The sequence below is a fragment of the Arvicola amphibius genome, chromosome 11, assembly GCF_903992535.2.
Source record: "Arvicola amphibius chromosome 11, mArvAmp1.2, whole genome shotgun sequence".
NCBI lineage: Eukaryota > Metazoa > Chordata > Mammalia > Rodentia > Cricetidae > Arvicola > Arvicola amphibius.
In genome coordinates, this window is record NC_052057.2 from 95669375 (window position 1) to 95694129 (window position 24755).

A 24755-nucleotide genomic window follows, 5' to 3' on the forward strand; every position below is an offset into this window, starting at 1 on the left:
GAGCCAGACACGATGGCTCAGGAACATGTAATTCTAGCATTGGGAGGCAGAAGCAGGAGGATTATTGCAAGTTCAAAGCTAGCCTGTGCTACAAAATGAGACTCTCCCTCAGACAAGCCAAAATTAAATAAATCAAAGCTTTGTTTTATCTCTCATATAGGACTGCCTGCCCTACAATGACAGATCTCAGGATAGTGCCCACTGACTTACCACCTGGTTTTTGGGTTAGATGGGCAAGATTCTTTTGTGGATTGTTACAAGAATGTTTGAGATAAATTCTGAATCAATTAAGTATGCTGAATCAATCAATTTTGCCACCCTGTTTTTGACCTGAGGTCTGAGGAAGAGGAAGGCTTTTCCTCATGGTGCCTGGTTCAGGGAAGGCCGAAGAGAAGCAATGCTACTGGGTTGTTTCTGGCAGTTCAGGGGTAGGCACAGCAAGCAGTGTTTTACCATCTGTATCTGCAGAGTGTACGAAGGGAGCCTGTTTCATGTACCTGCCATTTTATGTTCCAGAACGTCAATGGTACCTGCATTATACTCAGACATTATGTTACAGTGAGCAGTTTGGGTTGTCTTTGAAGATAGACACTTGATTTTGTAGTACATTCTATAGACTTATGAAATTGTTGGGATTAGGACAACATGAGAACCACTAGACTAGAAAATCTCCATAAAGATTGGGCTGCCATTGGCAAAGGCGAGCTGGAATATTGGGGATCATGGACATAGAACTCTGCATCTTAGACAGCTTTTGATTGATGTTGTATTAATTTGGGTTGCCAAGTTCTGATTTCTGGATTCCAGAAGCAGCCTTTGGTCTTGACTGCTGCAATGAGAGTCCATTTTGGTTTCGTCAGTTTCTCCTCCTCCCTAGTTGCTATATTGTCATAGCCTAAGGGAATTCTTTTGCAGTAGCTGTTCAGGATGTGAACTACAAGAAAATGGCACCATGAGTTGTAAACTGCGCTTGGTCACTGCCCCTGTCCTTCAGCTTCTCTAAAGGCTGGTGACAGACCTTATATATTGTGAGCCAATCCAGAGCTTAATTTAATAGACGAGAAAACTGTCTTTGTATTGTGTGCTAGCCAAATTCTGGGTTCCCTCTGAGATTTGGAGCTCCTCTGAGTTTTCTCTCTCATAAATTCTATGGCTTAGATGTGAAAGGGGTGTATAGAGAGGAAAGAAGGGATAGGGAGGAAAGAAGGAAGAAAATGGGGGAGGGGAGAGAGAGAGTAAGATCTATATTTAGCAGGGAGAGACACTCACCAAGGGTGTGTGAGTGAGCTTGCTGGCAGGATTGTTTGTGCGTGAGTGTGCTGGGAAGGGGGTGTGTGCGCCAGCAACGTGTGAGGAGGGCTGGTGCCCTATGGGAGAGTGCAGGCAGGCAGGAAGCAGCTGGAGAGGAGGAGGAGCAGAAGCGGAGCCGGAGCTGCCCTGCTTTCCTCTCAGTCTCAAAGCCGGGAAAGGATTGAGTTAGAATTCCACATCCAGTTGAAGTTTGCTGCTGTTGCCTTCAGTAGCCCGGTCTTCAGAATCCCCCCTCAGCAGAGAGGTGTGGACCAGATTGGATTCCTAGATTTGCAGCCACCAGACTCCTGCCCCGCCTTCACTGAGGGGATTTCTCAGCTAGGCATTGTTCCTATCATCAACTTTGCACGGAGGAGCCAGCCAGCTAGGTGCAACTGAGAATAACAGCTCCTTGGCTCTGTTTGTCGGTTGGGCAGGCGGCTGTGCTGTGGCTCAGAAAGTTCGTCCTGTGGCTTCTCTGTCAGTCTAAGGAGTGCTTCTAAATGGATTACCTCTTAAAGGCAGCACTTGCATTCTAAAACTTGAGAATCTGTGGCTTTAATGGTTTTTTTCCTCTTTTCATTTCCTTAACCTTATTTTGGTTGCAGCAGTAAGGTAAGTGATATTGAATATATGATTGACTCTGAACGACAAGCAGGAACAAAAGCAAAGCATTTGTGGGTGGAATATGGAACAGCTACATTAATTATATAACTGCTTGAGCCAAGTTACTGGTGGGGGGGTCATTATAATGAGTGAAAAATTGCATACTCAGCAATTAGGGTGGAATATTCACATACACGTGTTTGTGTGCTGATAGTCTGGCCATCCATTCTTCCTGTATACTCTGCTGTATGTCTACAACTACCTGTCCATTCCATTGGATATGTGCATAGTTTCTGTCTTGACATGTCTATATGTGTTTACAACTAACCTACCTGGTCCTCTCCTGTATATACATTGCATATAGATAACCGTTTTATTCATCTTATATAAATATATATTTATATATGCATATATAAACTTATCTCTACCTCTTTGTAATTCATATATAGAGCTCATTTGTCCCTCCATGCATTTATACATGTACTTAGGTAACCTTCCTATTCTTAGGTATATTCAGAAACCTTTGTATATTTCTTCTTACATGTGTGGAGAGGGGCTATACTGTCCAAGTCTGATATGTACACACCTCTCATGTGTACAAATGCCATATAAACAAATGTCCATCCTGAGCATTTCCATCTTTGAATGTATGTACACATACATATAATTTGTCTATTTATGTGTATAGTCAAAGAGCTTTAACTTTGCAAATTGAAAACTTACTTAATCCTGGCCTTTCTTAGTAACCTTGATCAAGTCTAATTTACCCTCTCAAAGCTCTGTTTTTGTCTTCTATGAAATCAAAACAATAATTCTTCTTGCCTTATAGGGTTGTAATAATAAGTGAGAATCATGTAAACTGAAAATTCTAAATAAATGAGTCTTTTGCCATCATTATCTGCCCCTCTAGTAGACAGTGCACCTAGCTGCATTAAGATTACACTCTTGCTCATGCAAGGTCTCCAAACCTTCCATGTCAATGGGTAGCTTCTGCTGAAGTAACAATGTTTGTCTTGTAGTTTTCTCCAGAATATTGGAAAGAAGCTACACAGAGCTGACAAATGGTTGGATTGAGAAGGAAAATAAGGGTCTCATTTTCTTTGCAGTTAGGACTTGATATTTGGTTCTTTGTAGCCTTACGGAGAAGTGAGTGTGTCCACAAACAGAAACGAGCTACTTCCAACTAGGATCAAAGTAAACAGGTAAAAAGCTGAGCGAAAAAACCAGTTCATTGTCACTGCGATGACATTCTTCTCTGCACTCAGAGGCTGTCTAGAGTATTTCCTACCCCAGATTTCTAAGTCCATGTTGTCCAATATCGTAACCACTTACCACACATTACTGTTTAGTCTACTTTGATTTTTTTTGAAACAGAGTCTCATGTAGCTCAGATTGTCCTTGAACTGTATATAGCTCAAGATGACCTTGAAATCTTGCTCCCCTATCTCTGTTTCCTAAGTGTGGAGAGTGGACCAGGCACTTATATTTAGGTCTAATGACCTGAGTCTGATCCTCAGATCCCACAAAATGAGAACCAAATCCCACATGTACCCTGACATATGTACACCTCTGCATGTGTATACACACATACAAATACTTAGGTTACAGATATGTGCTACCATGCCCAACTAGTTAGTCTGCTTTGAGATGTTCTGGGAAATAAGATGTAAAATATGAGATTCAAGGATTTAGTATAAAAAGAGTACAAATATATAATTAATGATATTTTTATTGAACATGTAATAATATTTTGAATTTGTGGTTAAATAATACATATTAAGATTAATTTTACATGCTTTCTTTACTTTTTATGGTTTTTTTCTAGGGAACTAGTTTTGCTAGGATCAGAGCAGCTTTTCTTGCTGAAAGGGCAGGTGAGCCCTTTCAATAGCCCACAACAGCAGTGGGGATTCTCTCTACCAGTCTCATGTGCTAGGGAGATAATAGCTGATACCCTGGTAATTTTTGTCCTAAATAAGTTCTAGAAAATTGTGAATACATGCTATTGGGAAGAGATTTCCAGCTGAGTTTTACAATGGAAGTAGGTTGTTGGTCATTAATCTAGAAGGAAACCTGAACCTTGAAGTTTTCATGTTGTCATGGAAACAGAGGAAGATCAGACTAAATAGGAGACTGCATTCTAATCCAGCTATACCATCAATTCCTCATGGTACTGAGATCTCACTATGTGCCAGTCCCAGTGCTTTTTCATAGTGAGGTCCTGTACTCTAGGTACTAGGAATTTGAACATAAATGAAGAAAATTTATTATGTTCTTATGGTTTATATCAATTATGGGCCCATAAGCAAGAACTTAGTAACAATAAGGATATTCTTCTGACTCAAGGGTTATAATCTTAGGTAATTGGACTTTTGAGAAGCTAGAGTACTTATCCCATCTAAATACTTTCAAGTTAAAAATTTAGAAAAAATACTTTAGTAGCTAAACAGAAGAATTCATTGGTATAGGTAGACCACAAGAATGTTGAGAGATGGTACATCCTAGAAACTGCAGGACTGGGACTAGGCTAAGCTCTTGGTCTAGGGCATTCTTATTTCTTTGTACTAATCTTGCTCTTTATACTTTGGGTCCTGATCTCTTTCTTCTGAAAAGATACTCTAGGAATTGATTCTTTCCCAAAGATCGACATCCTAAGAGTACCCCTACCTGCTGTGACTGGCCCTAGAAATCACTCCTTACGACATTCATCTTACAGCATAATTGGTAAATGGCCCAGGGATCATATAGCCTTGATGGGAGGAGACTTCCCTTGGCGTTTTTGTCCTGCTGCCCTCTGGGATTGCTTCACAGAATTGAGAGACAGCTTGATATATGTTCATAGAATCCTTGCCTGTTTCACAGAGGTCCCTGGTTGTTTCCTTCAAGCCAAGATTTGGGTCAGAGGTATTTTTTTTTTTTTTACAAGAGCTAGTCACATCCTTAATCATGTTTACTTTATAAGTCAGAGAGAAGAGTAAATGAATCAGCCATTTAAGAATACCGAGGAGCGTTTCTCTTGACTTGGTTTTAGTAGGTTGGTGCTGATGAAATGTAATTTAAGTATCTACTCCTGGCCCTAGGTCTTAGATTTCCGTCATTAAATCTTTAGCTTTCTGGTTACTTCACTTTCTTTTTTTTTTTTTTTCTTTTTTTTTTTTTGGTTTTTCAAGACAGGGTTTCTCTGCAGCTTTTTTAGAGCCTGTCCTGGACCTAGCACTTGTAGACCAGGCTGGCCTCGAACTCACAGAGATACGCCTGCCTCTGCCTCCCGAGTGCTGGGATTAAAGGCGTGTGCCACCACCGCCCGGCTTGGTTACTTCACTTTCTTTTCCTGTGTTTTCTTTTCAAATACAGCTAGCTCTTGAAGGAGAGGCTTATTTTTCCCAGCACCAAGCATTCCTCAGGGGAAAAAGTGAATGCTCATTTCAGAGTGAGTGCAGGAAGTTAGAGAGTCATCCACAGTGAACAGGCCAGCAAGACAGGCAGAGTGGTAGCATGAGCACTCTGATGGCAACTGGAGGCCTAGATTGAAGCAGAGGATTCACCAACGGAAGTATTCTCTGTGGCCTATACCTGTCCTGGTTTTATGTATTGCTTCTTTTATATTTTTCACTCCTATAATAAATACTTTTTAATTACAATTTGTCAGTATTATATATCATTTCATATTGTCATTCATTCTCATCGGAATCCCATCCCCCTAACTGTAACATATAAAGAGTAGAGACTATTTCTTATATTCCTAGCATTTAGCTTAATAGCTGGCATCTCCTTTATGTATTTATTAATTCAAATTGACTTGGAGATCAGATGGTCCTTCTACATGGCCCCTGTAATTTCATTCAGTAGTAGCAAAGAGAGCCTGAGGAAGAAGGCTGACTTGAGTCTCCTGGCTTCACAGGTTGCCCCTTTTCTGATAGTCTGTTGAACTCTGAGCAGAGTGGCTGATTAATCCTCAGGTAGTACATTGAACTTATCTTTTGCTTTGGAGCCTAAAAGCCAGGATGGCTGAGTGAATTTGGTGCCATTGTAGAACATGTATGCCCAACAGGTAATTGTTAAATTCAGCCCTTTGAGAGGCAGTGGCTACCAATTGAAAGAAGGTTTGAAGAGTTTTGTTTGTTTGTTTACAGGGAGAAGCTGCTATTAACCTGGCTTCTTGAAACCCAGGGTGTTAATATTCAGGCATTTGTACTGGCCTGCCCTTGGGGTTCTGAAGGGCTCTGTCCTCAGCTGTAGCCACTAAGAGAACCTCCTGTGCACATTCACTACATTCCCTTTTCAAAGGGCCCTGCCCACCTTCCATTTCTCTCTATTTCTGTCTGTCTGTCTCTCTTCTCTTCTGCCACTCCTGTCCCCAGGGGCTAGACTCCCTTTTCCCCTCCCTTCTTTTCCAATTCACTTTCCCTCAATTAAAAAAATAAAAAACCCTCCACCTGAACTTTGTTGATGACATCTTTCTCTTATGCTATGTGCTACTATTTTCTAAATTACAGCACAGGTTAAAGCAGTAATGGGTGGACTGGACATGTTTGTGGCCTCACAAAATACATAATCTACTTAAATGAGGGGTTCTTTTTTAAAGTAGAGTTCTTATAGGAGCTGTCAAGAAGGCAGGGAGCTAGGAAATAAGAGTTCATGTAGTTTCTGTCTCTTAGTTCTTGACCTAGTTATCTCCTGTAAAAGAACCAGCTCATCTTTATCCCAATTCCTATGACTTTTGCTGCTTCTCAATCCAGGGAAGTATAGTGCTTTTAAATTTTAGCCCCATAGACTAATTGTAGATGGTGACTTTTCTTGAAAATGAGTAGCTATCAGGTCAGCTTTGTTCTTTAAGGCAGTTTTCCCTCTTCTAGTAAGGATTTAGAAGACTTACAAATCATGATAAAATCTAAAAGAAAATGAGGGAAACAATCTCATGTCAAATAATTTAAGGGCAGTGTGTCTCCCATTAGCTCATCTTGTCCTTGGTAGGTTGCCTAGCAGGACCATCACGTATTGGTAACCCTGTGCATCTCACGAGTCTCTGTTTTCCCCTTGTACTTTCCACTCTGCTCCTCCCCACATTTTTCATCTTCCTAATAAACAGGAAATGTTTATTACCCTTCCTCTATAAGGTAATAATCAGCTCCACCTCTGTCCTATAGTAGTTACCGTTAATTTAAAGTGCCAGAAGCAAGAATGGTAGGTCTAGCTGCAATTTTTTGGAGAATGGCAAAGCACCCTGTGTCGTATATCCAACTTCCTATTTGTCCCATGCTTTGCTCTCCCCCACCCAGTCAGAGGATTAGCATCCCTATTACCTGAGCTGTACAGTCACATAGCTATAGGGCCTTGGAGGATATATTTAAGCTGCACAATCACATAGATATGGCATATTGAGTCCCAGAAAAACTGAATCAGAATATTGATTGTGCTGCTCCAGGCTGAGCCTGAGCTTCCATCTGACTCTGTTGTGAGTCTATTATTTGTGGGCCTTTAGTTGTCTGTCCCATTAGACTTAAATATGTTGACTGCCAACTGAGTTCTGAACAGTGCTACACCTGTACTTTACCACTGTGTTCTGGAATTAGTTGTAGTGATACTTTTCTTCCTTCAATCTGAAATACTTGCCATGGTCTCTTTTTCAAGTGAATGGCTGCTATCATTAAATAAAGATGAATGATAGAATATCTGAATCCTCATCAGAAAAGCAAAATAGATAAGAAAGAAACATCCTGTGTTGGTCTTTTCATTTTGTGCATGGTGGTTAAACATCTATACAATCATCCCTGAGTCAGAGTCTAATGCTGAATTTTGTGAAGGTTCAGGTAAGAAGTCACTAATTGACCTTAACTTATTCACATTCCAGGAGCTTATCTCAATACTGATACCTTTGTACTTGTTAAGAACATAAAAGACTTGATTTGGTTTTGAATCATTATTTTAAAGGGAGCCAAAGGAAGAGCAGAGATGCCTATAGCTTTTAAGACTGGTCAGGGTAGATTCTTACTGTCTTTGAAGGCATTGTTCTTATCCTGCTTGACAGCTTGGTCTGATTTAAGTTTCCTGTTTCTTTCTGATCTGAGTGTACTATTTTTCTTTTTCATGAGCTACAGGATAAGAGCCAAGCCAGGAACCAGGGGCATGTGTCAGGTTTGAGACCCATACATGAGGTCATTCCAGGCAGCACTGTGGGCTAAGCCAAAGGCCTCAACTAGCAATAATTGCTAAAAACCAGTCAAAAAAAAATAAAGAAGGAAGAAAGAAAAGGAAAACGCAGGACAGGCTCTTCTAAGGCAATTCCTATTAAACATCCCAACAAGAAATAAGAGACAGAAGCAAAGAACCAGCACCTCTCCTAAGGGGGAAAATGAAACGATTGTTACGAGAGTCTGAGGAAGAAATCATGCTCACGTTGGGACCTTCATCCAGCCTCTCACCAGATAAGATTAGGGCAGAGACTATTTGTGGTGTCAAGAGCAAGTCCACAGGCCCTACTGGATCCTTACCAGAAGACAACTTCCTGCCCCCTTGCTGTGAGTCAACAGACTCCACCACTGCTGGAGAGAGAGATGGGGACCTGGGTCAGCTTTGCGTCTTTGAGCAGCAAACTAACAACCAGCTTCCTCTGACTTCTGCTGCCTGTGTTTCAGGGTCTGATTCTCAGGAACTCTCACCTGCCAGCTGTTCAGAGCCTTCAGAAAAAAACCAAGCCAGGCCCCTTTTGTCTAGAGACCCTGGCCAAAACTGTAGCCATGGACAGCAAGAACCTTTGGGAGATGTAGTAGATTATATCATCAGAGAGCTGCAAGGTATCAGTCGTCTTCAGTCTGAGATTGCTGAGCTGCGACAGCACTTGAGCCAAGTTCGGGGCTCTGTGGATGAAGTGTCTAGCTGTGTGGACTCAGTATTGAGTGAAATAGAAGGTTTGCATGTGGGTAGCAGCTCTCTGGCCAAGGTGTGTGATGGGGAAAAGGCCCAAGAACCCCATGTAGAAAGATCCAGAGAGGAAGCCATTCTTTATCTATATGGTCTTCCTGAACATGATGGGGAAAACACCATGGAGCTGGTGGACAGCTTCCTAGCTAAGCACCTCTGTGTTAATGGTATGCAGTGCAACAGGTACATCAGAGAGGCATATAGGGCAGGCACAACTCCTGCCCCCCGGCCCACTGTAGTGAAGCTTGTCCATCTAGAGCACAGGGACCTCATTTTGCAGAAATCCATCCTCTTGCAGAGTGTGGGGGTCAGGGTTGCTACCAGAAAAGAGCCAATATGGCCACAAGGGTGTAAGAATCCCACAAAGGACTCTTTATCATGCTTGCAACAACTTCAAGACCATAGTTGGAACTCTTTAAACCAGGGTAAACCAGCTCTTCAGATGGAAACAGGGAACAGAAGATACATGATGGGACCATACCAGACGAGGATTCAGAATCAACATAGAGGACCCCAGGTTTCTGAGCAGCAAGGCCTTTGCTTCCCACCAAAGGATGGTTTAGCAAAACAGAATAATGTGTCTAAGCTGCAGGGTGAAGTAGGTGCATCAGGAGCATCCCAGGTAATCAATGATCATTGTGCCGAACTATCTCCCCTCTCTCAACTTGGGGAGTCTTCCTCGGTGTTAATGTCAAAAGAGGAAGATTGTGGAAAATCACAGATTTTCAAACAGGGCAGCCAAGAACGTGAAGCATGTAAAGTAACAAAAACACAAACTGACTGCAGCGATAAAAGTAAGGACAGCGCTTGCCTTTCACTGTCCAGCTCCCTGAAAGCAGAGGACACAATTCTAGGCTGTGAAGCTGGCCTTGATGTTCTGAGCTCAAGGCAGCTGGAGGACCTTTTGGCAGACAAGTCTAGAAGGTTTACAACTCTGAGCTCTGACAGCACAGTGGAGGAAATGATCATAGGGCCAGAGACTTTCAGTAACATGGTTCATATTGACCTGAATGAGGAAGAGAACTGTTCTGCCCAGGTCCTTAAGGATGTCTTTGATAAGTCCTCCTGTATTCTAAGTGGCTCCCAGGAGGATGAGGATGTAGAAATTAAATTTTACTCAACTAAACTGAGTCGAGCAATCCACCACTTTCGTTTGGCTCTGCAGGGGGTGTTTCAGAAGCTGGAGAACAATGAATCCATCAGTCCTGAGGACCTGGAAAGCAACGAAAGTGGTTCCCAGTCAGAGAACAGTGATAGACTTCTCAGGACAGCAAGTTCAGGAGGAGCCCATGATTGTTCAGTGGAGAGTCCTGGAAGTCAGGGGAGTGAGAGCTTTCTCAGTGTGGTCTCTGGTGGAGTAGGCATCTCCACACAGGATGATCAGACACCTCAAGACCCAAGCAACATCTCTCTTGTTTCTAATAACTCACCTCTTGCAAACTCCTTGCTCAGTTTTCCTCTAGCCCCATGTCTGGGAAATGAGACTTGTTCCAGGCCTGACTCTCCCGATCAAGGCACACTGAGTTTAGAACAAGTATGTGCAGAGACCATTTACCTCAACAAGTGTATCAACAATTTTAAAAATGTTCTAAAAGAGAAAAGACTGAAGCAGAAAAAACTTTTGCAAGAACTAGTACAGACGGCAAGCCATCTTTCAGTAGAAGACATCCCCTCAGGTATTCTGAGTTTCTGTGTGGGATTCCAGCTGACTCAGTATGGCATTCATCTGCTGATGGGGTTGGTCCATGGCTCCAATCAGTGTAAACTGTTTTAATACATACCTTAAGCAAATCTATGGGAAATAGAAGGAAAGAGGGTGCTAAGGTGGTAGGAGGAAGTTCTAGTCTCTGTCCTTAGGACATTTCCAGTCTATTAGGGAACCATGGGAAGTAGCCTTTCCAAAGAAACCGAAACATTTGGGCCACAGTAGACTGCAGTCGTAGACGTGGGAAGCAAAAATGGAAAATAAAGCACGTTTATTCCTGGGTGCCAGAGGGGCAGAAAAAGAATCCTATGTTGTATTTTAAAATACTTCTTTCTGGTAGTTGATGGTGCTTCTTCATGGCCACTGGAAATTTCCTTACCTCCGCCTCTCCCTGTTGCCATCCTAGTTCTGGCCTTGCCCACACAGAGCACCCAGCAGCTACCTGCTGAGAATACTGGCCCTGCCCAAGGGCCCAGCTGCCCTCCATGGATCATATTCCCCTTTTGCTTTCCCCAAATACCTGAGAACTAAAATGAAATGTGTTTCTTAACAGCAGGAAATGAAAGAACTTGTTTCTAGGCAGTATGGAAATACATGGTTTTACATTTTCTTCTTCCAATCAAAATTAAATTTATCCAAAGAGCATATGCTATATTTATCCAATTTTAAATGTAAATGGGGTTATCCTGTTTTGCATATAACCTGATTCAGTTTCCTAAGACAAAATGAAAATGGAGAAACATATCTTACTGGCAGAGGTGTAAGGGATCAGATACTCATACAATGCTGATGGATGGGATGATGTAGCTTCTAAGGAAAACATTTGGAAAAATGTATCAATGTTATAAATATACACACCTTTTGGGCCCTCAGCCTCACTTCCAGGAATGTATCCTGCAGACATTTTTACATGTGGAAGTGGCATATGTACAAGGCTATTTTTGAAGTATTGTTTTTAATAGTAAGGATTGAAAACAACCTAAATGTCCTTTAAATATATAATAAAATAAAACTTTGGCACAAAAACCAATGGGATGCAGTGCCATGTAGCTATAAAAAAAGTGAGGTAGCTCGTTATCCAAATGGAAAGCTACCTAAGTTTTGTCAACCTGAAAAAAAAAAAAAAAACATAGTGCAGAATGCTATATATGAGATTGTGTGAGATCCTTCTATTTCTATAAGAGAGGGGAAATATTCACCCTCATAGAGCCTGCTATAGTAGATAATACTGAGGGAAAGATACATGAGAAACTGGTATAGTCATGTATTACTTGACAGAAATGCAGCCGGAGAAAAACACTATTGGTAACCTCCTTATTGTGTTAGCACAAAAGTATACATACATAAACCTAGATGGTATTGTCTACAGTAGACCTAGACCACGTGACCTACAGCATTCTTATATGTAGCTTGCTGTTCACTCAAATGATATGTAGCACATGGCCATATGTGGTTCTCCTTGGGAGAAGGTTTATTGGGTAAAAAATTGGTGGAATAGAATGGAGGTTTTTTTTTTTAATTTTAAATACACTATATACCTCTTCATTATTTAGGGATTTAAATAATGTGAATGGTAATGTCAAATCATAAAATTCAATTTAGAAAGAAAAATTGAAATCACTCTTTTCAAATACTCCTAGAGCTCTTCTGATAACTTATATCTGTATAAAACAATCCTAATTCCTTTACTTGTCATTAGTGGTCTCGGGTTTATCTTCTCCTGTTCCACTCTGCTCCTCCCCAAAGGAAACTTCTGTCGTTCAGTTGTCCTTGCTTTTTCTATTTTCAGTGTATTTGTGTATATATGCTTCCTTCTGACCCGAGGCATTGCATTCACCATGTCAGCCTGCCGCATCTTCTCATTCCTCAACAGCCCAAATAATAATTCTTTCTATAATTCCCTGTCTATAAAGGATTTCTTTTCCTCTTTATTCTGAAGTCAGTTTTTTCTTCCTTGAACATCCAGAAATCATTTCTCTGTGCAGCAAGAGAAACACTGTGTTGACAAAGCAGTTCATCCCTACAACTCCTTAAAGCTTGAAGGAGACTGGCTGGGCCAAGAAAGCCTGGAAGTGACTGCCGTACTTTAAACTGCTGGTCAGTTAATCCTCCTGATGAGTCAGTCAGCAACTAGACACAACTGGTAGACATTTTCTTGTTTTTATTATGAGAGCTTTAGCACTGTAATTTACATATCCTAAAATTGCCCTTACATCCCTTCAAAGGTGGTCTGGCATTCTTATTGTTTGTTTGTTTGTTTACATAATTATAAAACCATCCATTATCTAATATATGAACATTTCTAACACCTTAAGAATCCCCATTAACAACCAGTCTCCCACCCCTTTGCCTTCAGCCTCTTAGTTATAATCTACTTTTTTGTGTGTGTCTTCTGCATAGTTTCCATAAATGAATTCCTATAATAGCAGACTCTTTGTGTCTGGTTTCTTTCATTTAGCTTTTTTTTTTAGTCACTAGTGGTTTTGCACATATCAGTGCTTCATTTCTTTTGGAACTGAATAATATTTATTGGGTGCACATTCTGTTGATAGTCATTTGGAGAATTGTTACCACTTCTTGCTCTCAAGAATAATGCACCAGCAGTGGTGGCACATGTCTTTAATCCCAGTACTTGGGAGGCAGAGGCAGGCGGATCTCAGTGAGTTTGAGGACAGCCTGGTCTACAAAACAAGTTCCAGGACAGCCAGGACTGTTTCATAGAGAAACCCTGTCTCCAAAAACAAAAAAAAAAAACACAAACAACAACAACAACAAAAACAACAAAACAATGCTGCTCTGAACACTGGGGTGTGTATCAGTTTTGTGTGAATATGTTTGTTGCTTTTCCTTCTGAGTCAGTACCCAGACTGCTAGGATTATAGGTTTACTGCACCATGTCCACATTGGATATGTTTTCTATTCTCTTAGATTTTTACTCAGAAGTAGAGTTGCTATTTCCTGTGGTAATTCTGTGTTTGATAAGTTAGGGAAATATGAAACTATTTTCTAGTGTGGTTACACTATTATATATCTCTAACAGCAACATAGGGTTTTAATTTCAGACTAGTATTGGCAGCAGTATTTGTCCTTTTGACTACTCTTGTGGTTGTGAAGTTGTTTCTCAGTGAAGTTTTGATTTGCATTTCCATAGTGTCGGATTTTATTAAACACCTTTGCATATGCTTATTGTTCCTTTATATTGCTAAAGTAATGTCACTTAAATTTCTGGCACATTCAAAAAATGGGTTTTTGTTTGTTTGTTATTAAGTTGTATACAAGCTATTTGAATGTTCTGGATATGAGTACATTCATTACCAGCTATATTACTTGTAAATATTTCTGTGATTTTATGTGTTGTTCATTTTCTTTCTTTTTTGGTTTTTTTTTTTTTGGTGTTTTCTGTTTGTTTGTTTGTTTGTTATTTCAAGATGGGGGTTTCTCTGTGCAACATCCCTAGCTGTCCTGGAACTTGCTCTGTAGACCAGACTGGCCTCAAACTCATAGAGATCTGCCTGCCTCTGCCTCTCGAGTGCTGGGATTAAAGGTGTGCGCCCCCACTGCCCAGCCTTATTTTCTTGATGTTGTCTAGGGAAATATTTTTTTTCTGGTAAAAATTTTGTTACTTTAAAAAGTCTTTCTAGAGCTGAGCAGTGGCTCAGCGACTAAGTGCGGCGCTTGCGAGTCCCAAGGTTCCAAGTTCGATTCCCGAGTCCGGTTCCCGTCACAGAGCAGTGTGGGCCGTCTGTCCCGAGTTCTATTCTGTCACAGAGCGGCAGCCCACACCCTCTCGTGGTGTGGGAAAAATAAAATATAAAAAGTCTTTTTATGGAGCTGGGTAGCACACAAAAGTTTTGAGTTTTGATAAAATTCAGTTTTTCAGCATTTTTTTGTGATTATCATGACTAAGATACTATAGTTTAATACAAAATCCCTAAGGTTAATATTGTGTGTGTGTGTATTTGTGTTCTATGTGTGCTGTGTGTGTAGCATCACATTAATTTTATGGTTGAAGATTACAACAACAGGAGGAGCTGTATTTAAGGGTCACAGCATTAGGAAGGTTAAGAAACTCCATTCTATTAATTTCTACCATATGCTTTGAGACAGGATCTGTCTGAGTTTGGAACTCAGTGATTAGCTGTATTCTCTGGCCAGTGAACTCTAAGGATCAGCCTGTCTCCACCCCACCCCACCCCACCCCACACTAAGATTACAGATATGTGCTACCATGCCCTGCTTTGTTTGCTTATTTTTTTATTTTTATTTTTATTTATTTTTTTTGAGATAGGATTTCTTTGTGTAGCCTTGGCTGTCCTGGAACTAGCTCTGTAGATCAGGCTGGCCTCTAATTTGCAGAGATCTACCTACCCCTCTCTTCCAAGTGCTGGGATCAAAGGCATGCATTCAGATTCCCAGCATGCTCTGCTTTTTCATAGATGCTGGGGATCTGACCTCAGGTCCTCATGCTTGCACAGCAGACACTTGACTGGACCATTTCCCCAGCCCCTAATCCTTTGTTTTCTGGAGAGCTTTATAGTTCTAGTTGGTATATTTAGGTCTGTGATCCATTTGTAGTTGTGTGTACATGGTGCAGAGAATGGTCCAACCTCACTCTTATGCATTATGTACATCTATTTGCCCAGCATAATTTATTAAACTATTTGTTTCCTCTAAAACAGCCTTAGCACATTTATCCGACATGAACTGGGCATGAGAGTAAGGGTTTGTTCCTGGACGTTCCTCTTCTTTGATCATATTCTTTTATGCCTCAATTCTTTTTGAGACATTCTCTTTACTTGGCTTCCATAAAAACTGTCTGGCTCTTTATCATTGTAATTTTCTTTTGTCATTGGTTTCAAGTTATGCTTGCCTTTTTTTTTTTTAATCTCTACAACTTTGTAGCACCCTACGGCTCAACCTTGCCACTTTCTCTGTTCATATCCACCTCTGAAATGATAATTTTCTAACTTTATGGATTTTATAGTCATTCTGAGACTTACAGCTCAAATCCAAACATCTTCCACAAATACCACTTCAGATCTATTCAGTATTATGATTATGAGTAAACAGGTGTCTCAGACAGAGCACATCCCAAACCAAACTTTAGATCTTTCGCCTCAATTCCCCATCAACTCTGTTTTTTTATCTAGTTTTCCTTGTCAGTAAATTGTGGTCATTCCTGACTTCTTTTTTTCTCAGAAAACTAACATCCTATCCATTAGTAAATTATGCATTCTCTACCTTCAACTTTATTAACTGATTATTCTCTCTCTCACTTTTTCTCTCTCTGTTTGTGTGTGTACATGTGCATCTGTCAGAGGACAACTTACAGGGGCCAGTTCTTTGTGTTTAGCATATGGGTCCCAGGGGTTTAACTCTGTGCTGAGCCATCCTGCTAACCTATCGTCTACATTTTAAGCAATGATCTCTACCTCCATAACATTCATTTCTGTTTAAGACACATTTTCTTTTATCTAGATTATTGCAGTAGTCTTGGCTGGTCTCCTTGTTTAAACTCCTGTCCCTCTGTAGTCTGTTTTTAAATAGCAATGAAGGTCGTTGTTATTAAAGGTTGCATTGCTTCTTATTAAAAACATTGAGTGATTTTTTTTTCTTCCACCCAGAATGAAAGCCAGAGGTCTTTTGGGGGCTTGAACTGGCTCTTCATTGAAAACTTACTATTTTTCCACACCAGTTTTGTTCTCACCTGAGACTTACACGTGCATGCATTAGACCTAAAATACTTTTCTTCAAGGACTCGAAACGTTATTTTTTATTCTTTTCCTCCACATCTCTGATGAGACCTCCCTGTCACCTTTAATGTAAAAAGTTTGGTCATTTTTTTTTTTCGAGACAACCTTATATATACTACATTGACATTCAGTTCACTGTTTAGCTAAGGATAGCCTTGAACTTCTGATTTTTCTGCCTCTCCCTCTGAAAATGGTACAGGCTTCTGACATATTTTCTTTGGTCCTGGGCAAGAGAGGTTTTCTTTCTTTTTTCCCTTTCCTTTTCTTTCTTTTTTTTTTTTAAAAAAAAACTTTTGTTTTCTAAGTCCTGAAATTTCTAGATTCCTTTTGCTAAATACAATACTTAGGTTTGCCAAGCCTTCTGGCTAAAAAGGTAAGATCAAATATATAGTACTTATTCTCAAGAAGTTCATAGATTCCTTGATCACAAGATGTTCTCAATAAATTCACAGTTCTCAGGCTGGAGGATAACTTACTTGGTACAATGATTGTTTACAAACTTTAGGATCTGAGTTTGATCCTCAGTACTCACATAAAGCACCAGGCATTGAGGTACATACCCCTATAATCCTAGCACTGTGGAGGCAGAGAAAGGAGGCTCTCTAGGGCTTGCTGGCCAGCCAGTCTAACCAAATTTTGAGTTCTAAATTCAGCAAAAGACCCTGTCTCTAAAAGTAATGTAAAAGGCCAGCAAGATAGCTCAGTGGGTAAAGGCTTGTACCTCCAGATTTAACAACCTGGAGTTTGGTCTCTGGAACCCACATGATGGAAAGAAAGAACTGACTCCTCCAGTTTTTTTTTTCTGACTTTCACATATATGCCATGGTACTTGTGAATACCTGCATGATTTATACATACACACACAAATAAATAGATTTTTTTTAAAAAAAGTAAGGTGTAGAATGATTAAGGATAATACTAACCTTGATCTTTGGCATCGACGTACATGTGTATACAATTATGCACACATACGCACAAGTCCATACTTCAGGAGAAGTATAAAGGGGATGTTTATGCAGACAACTGCAATGAAACATACTATTGATAATGTACTGCCACAGGAGAGTCCACACAGAAGAGTGGGTACTGTTGACACATGATGAAGAGATACCTTATTCTGCCCTTGGAAGTCAAATAAGGAAATTTCACGGAAGTTTTAATATTTGATCTCAGTCATGAAGAATAAGCCCTTGTCTGTTCCATGAGGTTGAGAGGGAGATGTGCAGGCATTCAGTGGGCAGCATGCAGTAACACTTTTGCAAATGGGACAGATACAGATGGGAGGCAGAAGGGTAAGTTATAATGGTGTTGAAATTTAAAATGTTGAAGTATATGTTGTAATAAGGCATGGTGAGCCACTGATGCTGCCAAGCAAAGGAAAACTGTGATGAACAGTTTGAAACAGATTATGAAGTATGAATTGGAGAGAGCCATGTCTAGTGCCAAGGGAGGGGAGCATAGAGTTTCTTGTTGTAGTTCAGATGAGAGACAATAAGAGTATGGACTAAGTCAGTGGCAATCTAGAATACATATCAGGAAAAAAATGTCAAAAGATAGTTAGGAGGTAGACTACAGAGGATTGAACTATCAGCCCATACTGTACTAGTTAGGATTTCTACAGCTGTGAAGAGATGCCATGACCACGGCAACTCTTACAAAGGAAAAACATTTAATTGAAGTGGCTTACTTTTCCAGAAATTTAGTCCATTATCATCAGGGCAGGACATGGAGGTGTGTAGAAGACATGGTGCTGGCTACATATTGATCAGAAGCTAACAGGAAGTAGTCTGAGATACTAAGCATGTTTTGAGCATATATGAGACCTCAAAGCCTGCCTCAGCAGTGACCCACTTCCTCCTACAAGGCCATACCTTCTAATAGCACCACTCACTTTGGGGGCCATTTTCTTTCAAACCACCACACATATTTACTGAGTGAAAAGAAGGAAGAATCCAGTTGTCTGGCTGTGGTCGGGGAGGAAAGTAAGAGGAGGTACTTTGTGGTGTGTGTGTGTGTTTTGAAACATCCTCAGTTTAAACTAAGCCTGCGTTATGCAGGTGCTATGCAATAGTCAGTTAATAGTATGCTAGGCTAAGCAGGGATCTGAAGGTATGGTGTAACTACTGTTAATATCCAGCTGAGACTCCACATCTATCTATTTGCCATATTCTCATGTGTGTGATGGTGGAATTTGTCAATATGATATGATAAGTACTAAAAAGAGGACAAAGATAAAAAGATCTTAGATGCCTTAGTAGGACTTAATTAACTACTACCTGGATGGGCATCAGGAAAAGCTATGTCAGGCTGGAAGATGGAATGAGTAAATAAATATGTGGATTTTTGACTATGTGAGAAAATGAGATTGTAAAGTCCAAGAAAGTAGGTGGTAGAGGAAAATTTGGGGATTAGGATCAAATCTTTAAGAGCCTTGATGGCTTTGTCAGCTTATTGTATATTTTAAAAATTTATGTGTGTTTCTGTGTTTACATGTGTGTGCATGTACACATTCTTGGGCCTAAGGTTAATGTCAGGAGTCTTGATTACTTTCCACCTTGGTCATTGAAGCAGGGTTTCAAATGAAACCAGAACTTGCTAATACAGCTAGTCTAGCAAACCAGGTTGTTCCAAAGATCCCACATCTCTGTCTTCCAGATGCTAAAGATGGGCTATATTTCTGTCTGGCATCTGTTTGAGTCTGGAGCTTTTGAACTCCAGTCCTCAGGCCTGTGAAGCAGCATTCTATTCATGGAGCCATTTCCTCACCTGAAATTGATTATATTTTATTCTTGAGAATAAAATTTGGAGAAACCAATGGCAGGGAGGGGGTAATCAGAATATGGTATGATATCTAGGCTGTGTTTAAGAAGTGGAGAAGCAAAGAAACATTTCAATTTGAGTCTTTAGGGTCAAAGTATTTCTTGCCTAATTTTCTTATTCAGAGAGAAAAGGTATCCTCAGGAGGGTGGGATGTGGATGTGAAAGAATTCTGTTCCTGCTCCAGAAAGAACCTATCTTTCAATCCTCACTCACCTTCCTGGTGCCACACTATTGCGGAGGATTCCTATTACAGAATTCATTCTTCTCTCTAAACAAGTGATCCATTTGGCCATCAGAAATAGAACTGAGAACTTATGAATTAGTTTCTTCTATTTGCAATATGATAGTGATGGACTTTTCATATGAAGAGACAAGAAAGCAGAAGGGCCTAGTCGGATGATTTCATAGAGAAGGAAGCCCGTGGGCCTGGCCACATGTGATTCTGTAAAGCAGCATAGTGGCTGGTGAGTGGAAGAGGGACTTTGTCTTCTGCTGTGACTTGCTTGACCAATCTGAAAGTGTCCATTTCCCTTGGAGTATTGCTCTGAGATTAATACATAATAATCAAACCTGAGATTAGAGTTATAGTTTTAGTATCCAGATCATTGTGATTTCTGCTAGAGCAGTTGACACTCCAAGGTCTTTCCATGTTCAACATCCTGATCCTGGCTGTAACTCTAGGTCCTACTTTGGCCCAGCTTCATTTAGTCTGGAGAAAAATGCTCAGGTGCATGGCCAAGTCTGCACTGTGAGATGGAAAGGGATCAGCCACCAAGCTTAGGGCTTGAGGAGCTATATACAGATGAAGTTAGCTCATATGGCTTTTGCAGAAAGAAGGTACTGTGTGCTTAACAGCTAGTGCTGCCTAAAGGAGGAGTCTGATTCTGTAGCCTTGGCAGCCCTGACTGTGAACCCAGACTGCTCTGGTAGAGGAAAAGGACAAGTGGAATCCCCAGGCAGACCTATCCTTTGCATTAAGTACTCCCTGTTTGTTCAGAATAAAAACCAGACCAGCCAACTGGAAGTAAGGATTCTGGGAGTCAGTCAGGTGTCCTTTATGGCCTCTCACAATGTTCAGAGTCCCTCTTCTCCATGTCCCTTTAGGATTAGCTGCCATTCTTTTGGGTTCCTGCAATAGAACTGAACCTACTAACCTTTCTGCCCTTTTTGTTTTTTTTTTCCTGCTCTTTCTCTCCTACAGAAGGGAAGCAAGAAGCTCTTCAGGTTGTGCCTCTGGTCATTTGAGCCTATTTTGTTGTTTATTTTCTACTGCTCTCTGATTACTGTGTGTATGTATATGTGTGCATGATCTGTGCCTCTGAGCTGTGGTTCATGTTAGATAACCTGTTTTTCCAGAAAGAAGTTTGTATGCATGCTTCTGCTGTGTGTGCTCATGCCATCTTCCCTGGAACACAGTGAGAGAATGTGTGTGTGCTGGCATGGATGCACATTCAATATAGCATGTGTGTGCTTCCACTTGTATTCAGTCTGACACTGCAACACACTCGATTGCCCTCCTCTTCTCCTAGTTTGCACAGTGTGTGTCCATTTCCTACTTGTTGCCAACTCTGGCATATATTGTAACCAACCCTGACTGAGCCCAGCATGTTCACATACTTTATATTTGAGTTCGGGAGCTACGACAGATATATTTAGGGTCTGGAACCCTAAGTATGAAAGTGCATTCATGCTTTTGAGCTAACTCCCTGACATCTGGTTGGGCATAAGCCTCTGTATGTATACCTGTTGTGTGGCCATCGCAAGCCTTGTGAAGCACTAATGCCCTGTGCCTGTTAGTTATGGCTCTTGAATTTAGTGAGGATTTATGTTGCTTGTGACTTGGGCTCTAACAAACACTGAATCCTGTTCAGATGAGTTTGTTCATAGGTTCTGAACCTATAAGCACAGGATTCACGTTCACCTGGACTTTTCTTTAGGTATATCTCTGTCTATGAGCATACCTTCTATAAGTATTTGGCTAGACTTCTTCCTGCTCCTTCCTCCTTCCTTCAGTGTGCTGTGAATGCATGCTCTGTGCTTCTGCAGACTGTTGCCCTCTCTGAGCACAGGAAGTGTTCACGATCTGGGCCTAGCTCCCAAAGGCTTTTTTTTTTTTTTTTTTTTTTTTGTCTGTTTTCTGAAGCCAAGTAGTTTCTGGCAAATGTCTAATTCCAAGAATTAAAAAAAAAGAGGTAAGAATCCTTTCAGTGCAGTAGCTGCTTCCAGAGGGAAGATATGGCCTGGTTGGTAGGGTCTAGGGATGCACAGATCTCTGCCTCTGCCCCAGCATCCTTGAGAGACTTGTTTCCCATTGCTCTCACCCACTGTTGTTTTTTTGTTGGCACATTCCTAGCCCTCCCCTTACCACTGTCCTCCCCTCCAGGACTAGGATGGGAGGCAGATGAGCTGGAACAGGGATGGAGTAGACAGATGGGTCTGACAGTGTTTACAAATGAGGACCTCCAATCCTAGGTCCACCTGAACTGTTGCCCTCCTTTCTATCACCCATTAGCACCCCCCCCCCAGAGATAACCACCTTATTTTTGTTCCCTCTGGAGCTCATTTGCACTAGGATAGTTAAGGACCAAGGCAGTTGGGGTGAAAGGAACAAAGCTCGCTAAGAGGTCCCAGACGTGCCAGTATTGATTTCTTGTTCCTCAAAAGCCTGCACGATGGCTTTCCTGGAGACCCCTGTTAACTTTAGAACTCTCTCTTCTTTGCACTGCTTAAAATTTTTTTCTTGTTCATTTGGTTTTGTGCTCTTGTTTTATGTAGAAACCTTTAAAAAGTGGGGTTTTTTTTGTAACTGTTCTTGATTGTTTGGTACCTCAGTTTTCAACTTCTTATCCTAAGTTTTATGTACTGTAAAATCCACCAAAATCATAGCCCAAGTAGTTAATCTGCCCTATGACCTCTTAATAGATAGTTTATAAAATGTAGGGGCTAGACTCATTCTTATCTTTACATAGTGAGCTTGAGGTTCGAGGACCCCAAGCTACACCAAGTTGTCCTTTTACCTCAGTAAATGGGATCCCAAGAAATTCCTTTCTCCTGCTGTCTCCCAATTGCTTATATAAAGAAGGTAAGAGTTCCAGCAGCTAGCTGCTCCCAGTGGATCTCAGCACTGAGATCTTTTTGTTTACTGTGGAGAAGGTACTGCTCACCACAGCAGTCTATTTGATGCCCAAGGTAATAGGGTATTGGCTTAGACTTCAGATTGGCTCTGTCACAAAATGGTTCATGTGACCTATTTTGCTCACTGCCCAACCCATAGGCTCTCTTCCATTTCTCATGAGCTAACTTTTTTCTTCTCTTTTTAAAGATTTCAGATGATGGTGACTCCTCTTTGCCTCAGTGGCTCCCAAACGGGTACGTGGTCCTCTGCAAGTTCCTATGGACTCCATCTTTTCTCTGGGGATATGTGAGACAGCTCCATATGCTGGATTGTGGGAGGGAAAGGAAGAGGTCCCACCATGGGTTGGATGGCTGTCTGGGGTAGAGGAAAGAGCTGCTGACTGACTCCTTAGAGGCTGAAACAGGAACTTCGTGTAACAATCCTTGGACCAGGAGAGGTCACTTTAGCACTGACATCCTTGCCTGTCTAATTTTTCTCTCTCAATTTTTTTTTGCATTGATTTTCTGGTTGCGTGTGTGAGGGTGTAGGATCTCCCAGAACTGGAGTTATAGACAGTTGTGAGCTACCATGTGGGTGCTAGGAATTGAACCACAATCATCTGGAAGAGCCAGTGCTCTTAACCATTGAACAATCATCTCTGAATGTGTATTTTCTTATCTGTCGTATCATAATGGAGATGTGCTTTTTATATATAAAATAAAAGCATTAGAATAAATATATTCATCTGAAATTTTTTCCTATTTCATTGTTGGTGTAGCTGATTGTTTTACTCCCTGGACTCAGTCCTGCTTTAGTTGTGAGTCACTTATTACATGCCACTCCAGTCAAGACACAAGTGGCATCCCTTCTGAGCTCTGGGTTCTGTCTGTACTTTGTTTCTGACCCATGTGATTTCACCAGAGTCATTTTAGAGCTCAACTGCTACCCATAACCTATTGATTGTTCTCAGGAGAGGAGCTCAAGTATCCCCCAGGGCCTCTCCTTCCAGCAGCCCATTTAGTTCTCCGACCTTCCCTTTCCTGTTACCCCACAAAGCTTCTGACATCAGCTTCTCAGCTGCCTCCTCCCACTCTTAGCCAGGGAAGAATGTCAAATCACAAAGTTAGCTACTACATTCTCTCTCTCTGCCTCTCTCTGTCTCTGTCTCTGTCTCTCTCTCTCTCTCTCTCTCTCACACACACACACACACACACACACACACACACACTTTGTCTTCTTTGGTCAAGGCAAGTCGTTTGAAAGAGCCAGCACTTTCCATCTCTTTTTTTTTTTTCAAGAAAAGCATAGTTTTATATATTTACTTATGTAAGTACAACTCTTTTTTATCCATTTTTTTTATTAAAAATTTCTGCCTACTCCCCGCCTCCCATTTACCCCCCTCCCTCCTCCACTCCCCTTCCCTCTCCTGTCCAGAGAGCAGTAAGGGTTCCCTGCCCCATGGGAAGTCCAAGTTCCTCCCCCCTCCATCCAGGTCCAGGAAGGTGAGCATCCAAACAGGCCAGGCCTCCCCAAAGCCAGTATGCGTAGTAGGATCCAAATCCAGTGTCATTGTCCTTGGCTTCTCAGCACCCCTCATTGTCCGCCATTGCTAATCCCTTGGATTTCCTTCCTCTCTTACTGTCTTCCTTAATCTTCTAAAGGTACATGGAGGTTAGTTCATCATTCTCTGAGCAGGAGGAGAGCAAGGATAATAGAATAAAGGATCTGGCAGTAGGACAAAGCTAGGACTAAAGATTCTGATGCTTTCTTCTCTCCTTAGGCCAGCTGGAGGGCTCTATGGCATTGACAGCATGCCAGATCTACGAAGAAAGAAGCCACTGCCACTTGTCAGTGATCTGGTGAGTGAAAACCCTGGCAAACTCTCAGGATTAGAATCAGCCATTTCAGTCTTACTGATACTTAATAATGGCTTCAGTGGATCCTAGTTCTAAATTACTTCTAAGCCAGGACCCTGGGTTCTTCAGTTAGTCAAGTTCCTACCTGGAACATTTGTAGCTTATGCCTTAAATACTGAATTCAAAGATCTTATATCAGGCATCTTAATTCCTCTAGGTAGCTTTGCAACCTTTTCTGATAACCTAGAATGGAAGCTGACCCCAAACCCCTGCCTTTAATTTAGATTACTGACACCTTGGTGTGTGATACAAATAACTAGAGCTTGATCCTTCCTAGAAGTCAAATGAAAACTTCCTAAAACATAAGTTCTGTAGACTATGTCTTAACATTGAAAAGATATGATAAAACATTTGTGGAACTGAATTGCGTTAGGCTTAGGAGTTAAAGGTGCTCTTGGAATCTCAAGGATGACCAAAACCTCCTATTCTAGGCCATTCATTCATTCATTCATTCATTCATTCATTCATTTATGAGACAGGGTTTCTCCGTAGCGTTGGAGCCTGTTCTGGAACTAGCTCTTGTAGACCAGGCTGGCCTCGACTCACAAAGATCTGCCTGCCTCTGCCTCCTGAGTGCTAGGATTAAAGGCGTGTGCCACCACCACCCGGCTTAGGCCATACTTTCTAAA

General features: G+C 41.2%; 1 protein-coding gene across 5 annotated transcripts in view; it reads left to right on the forward strand.

The window, feature by feature from the left end:
- Positions 1–24755, forward strand: part of Unc13b (unc-13 homolog B) — a 200813-nt gene that overhangs the window by 145686 nt on the left and 30372 nt on the right. For 3 of the 5 annotated variants that reach the window (XM_038347211.2, XM_038347208.2, XM_038347212.2), the window contains 2 exons: positions 22418–22464; positions 23991–24069. In XM_038347211.2, coding sequence (XP_038203139.1) covers positions 22418–22464; positions 23991–24069 — 126 coding nt within the window. Of the gene's footprint in view, positions 1–8248; positions 10494–20296; positions 20320–22417; positions 22465–23990; positions 24070–24755 lie in introns of those variants that run through there. The other 2 variants (XM_038347209.2, XM_038347210.2) reach the window with 1 other exon arrangement.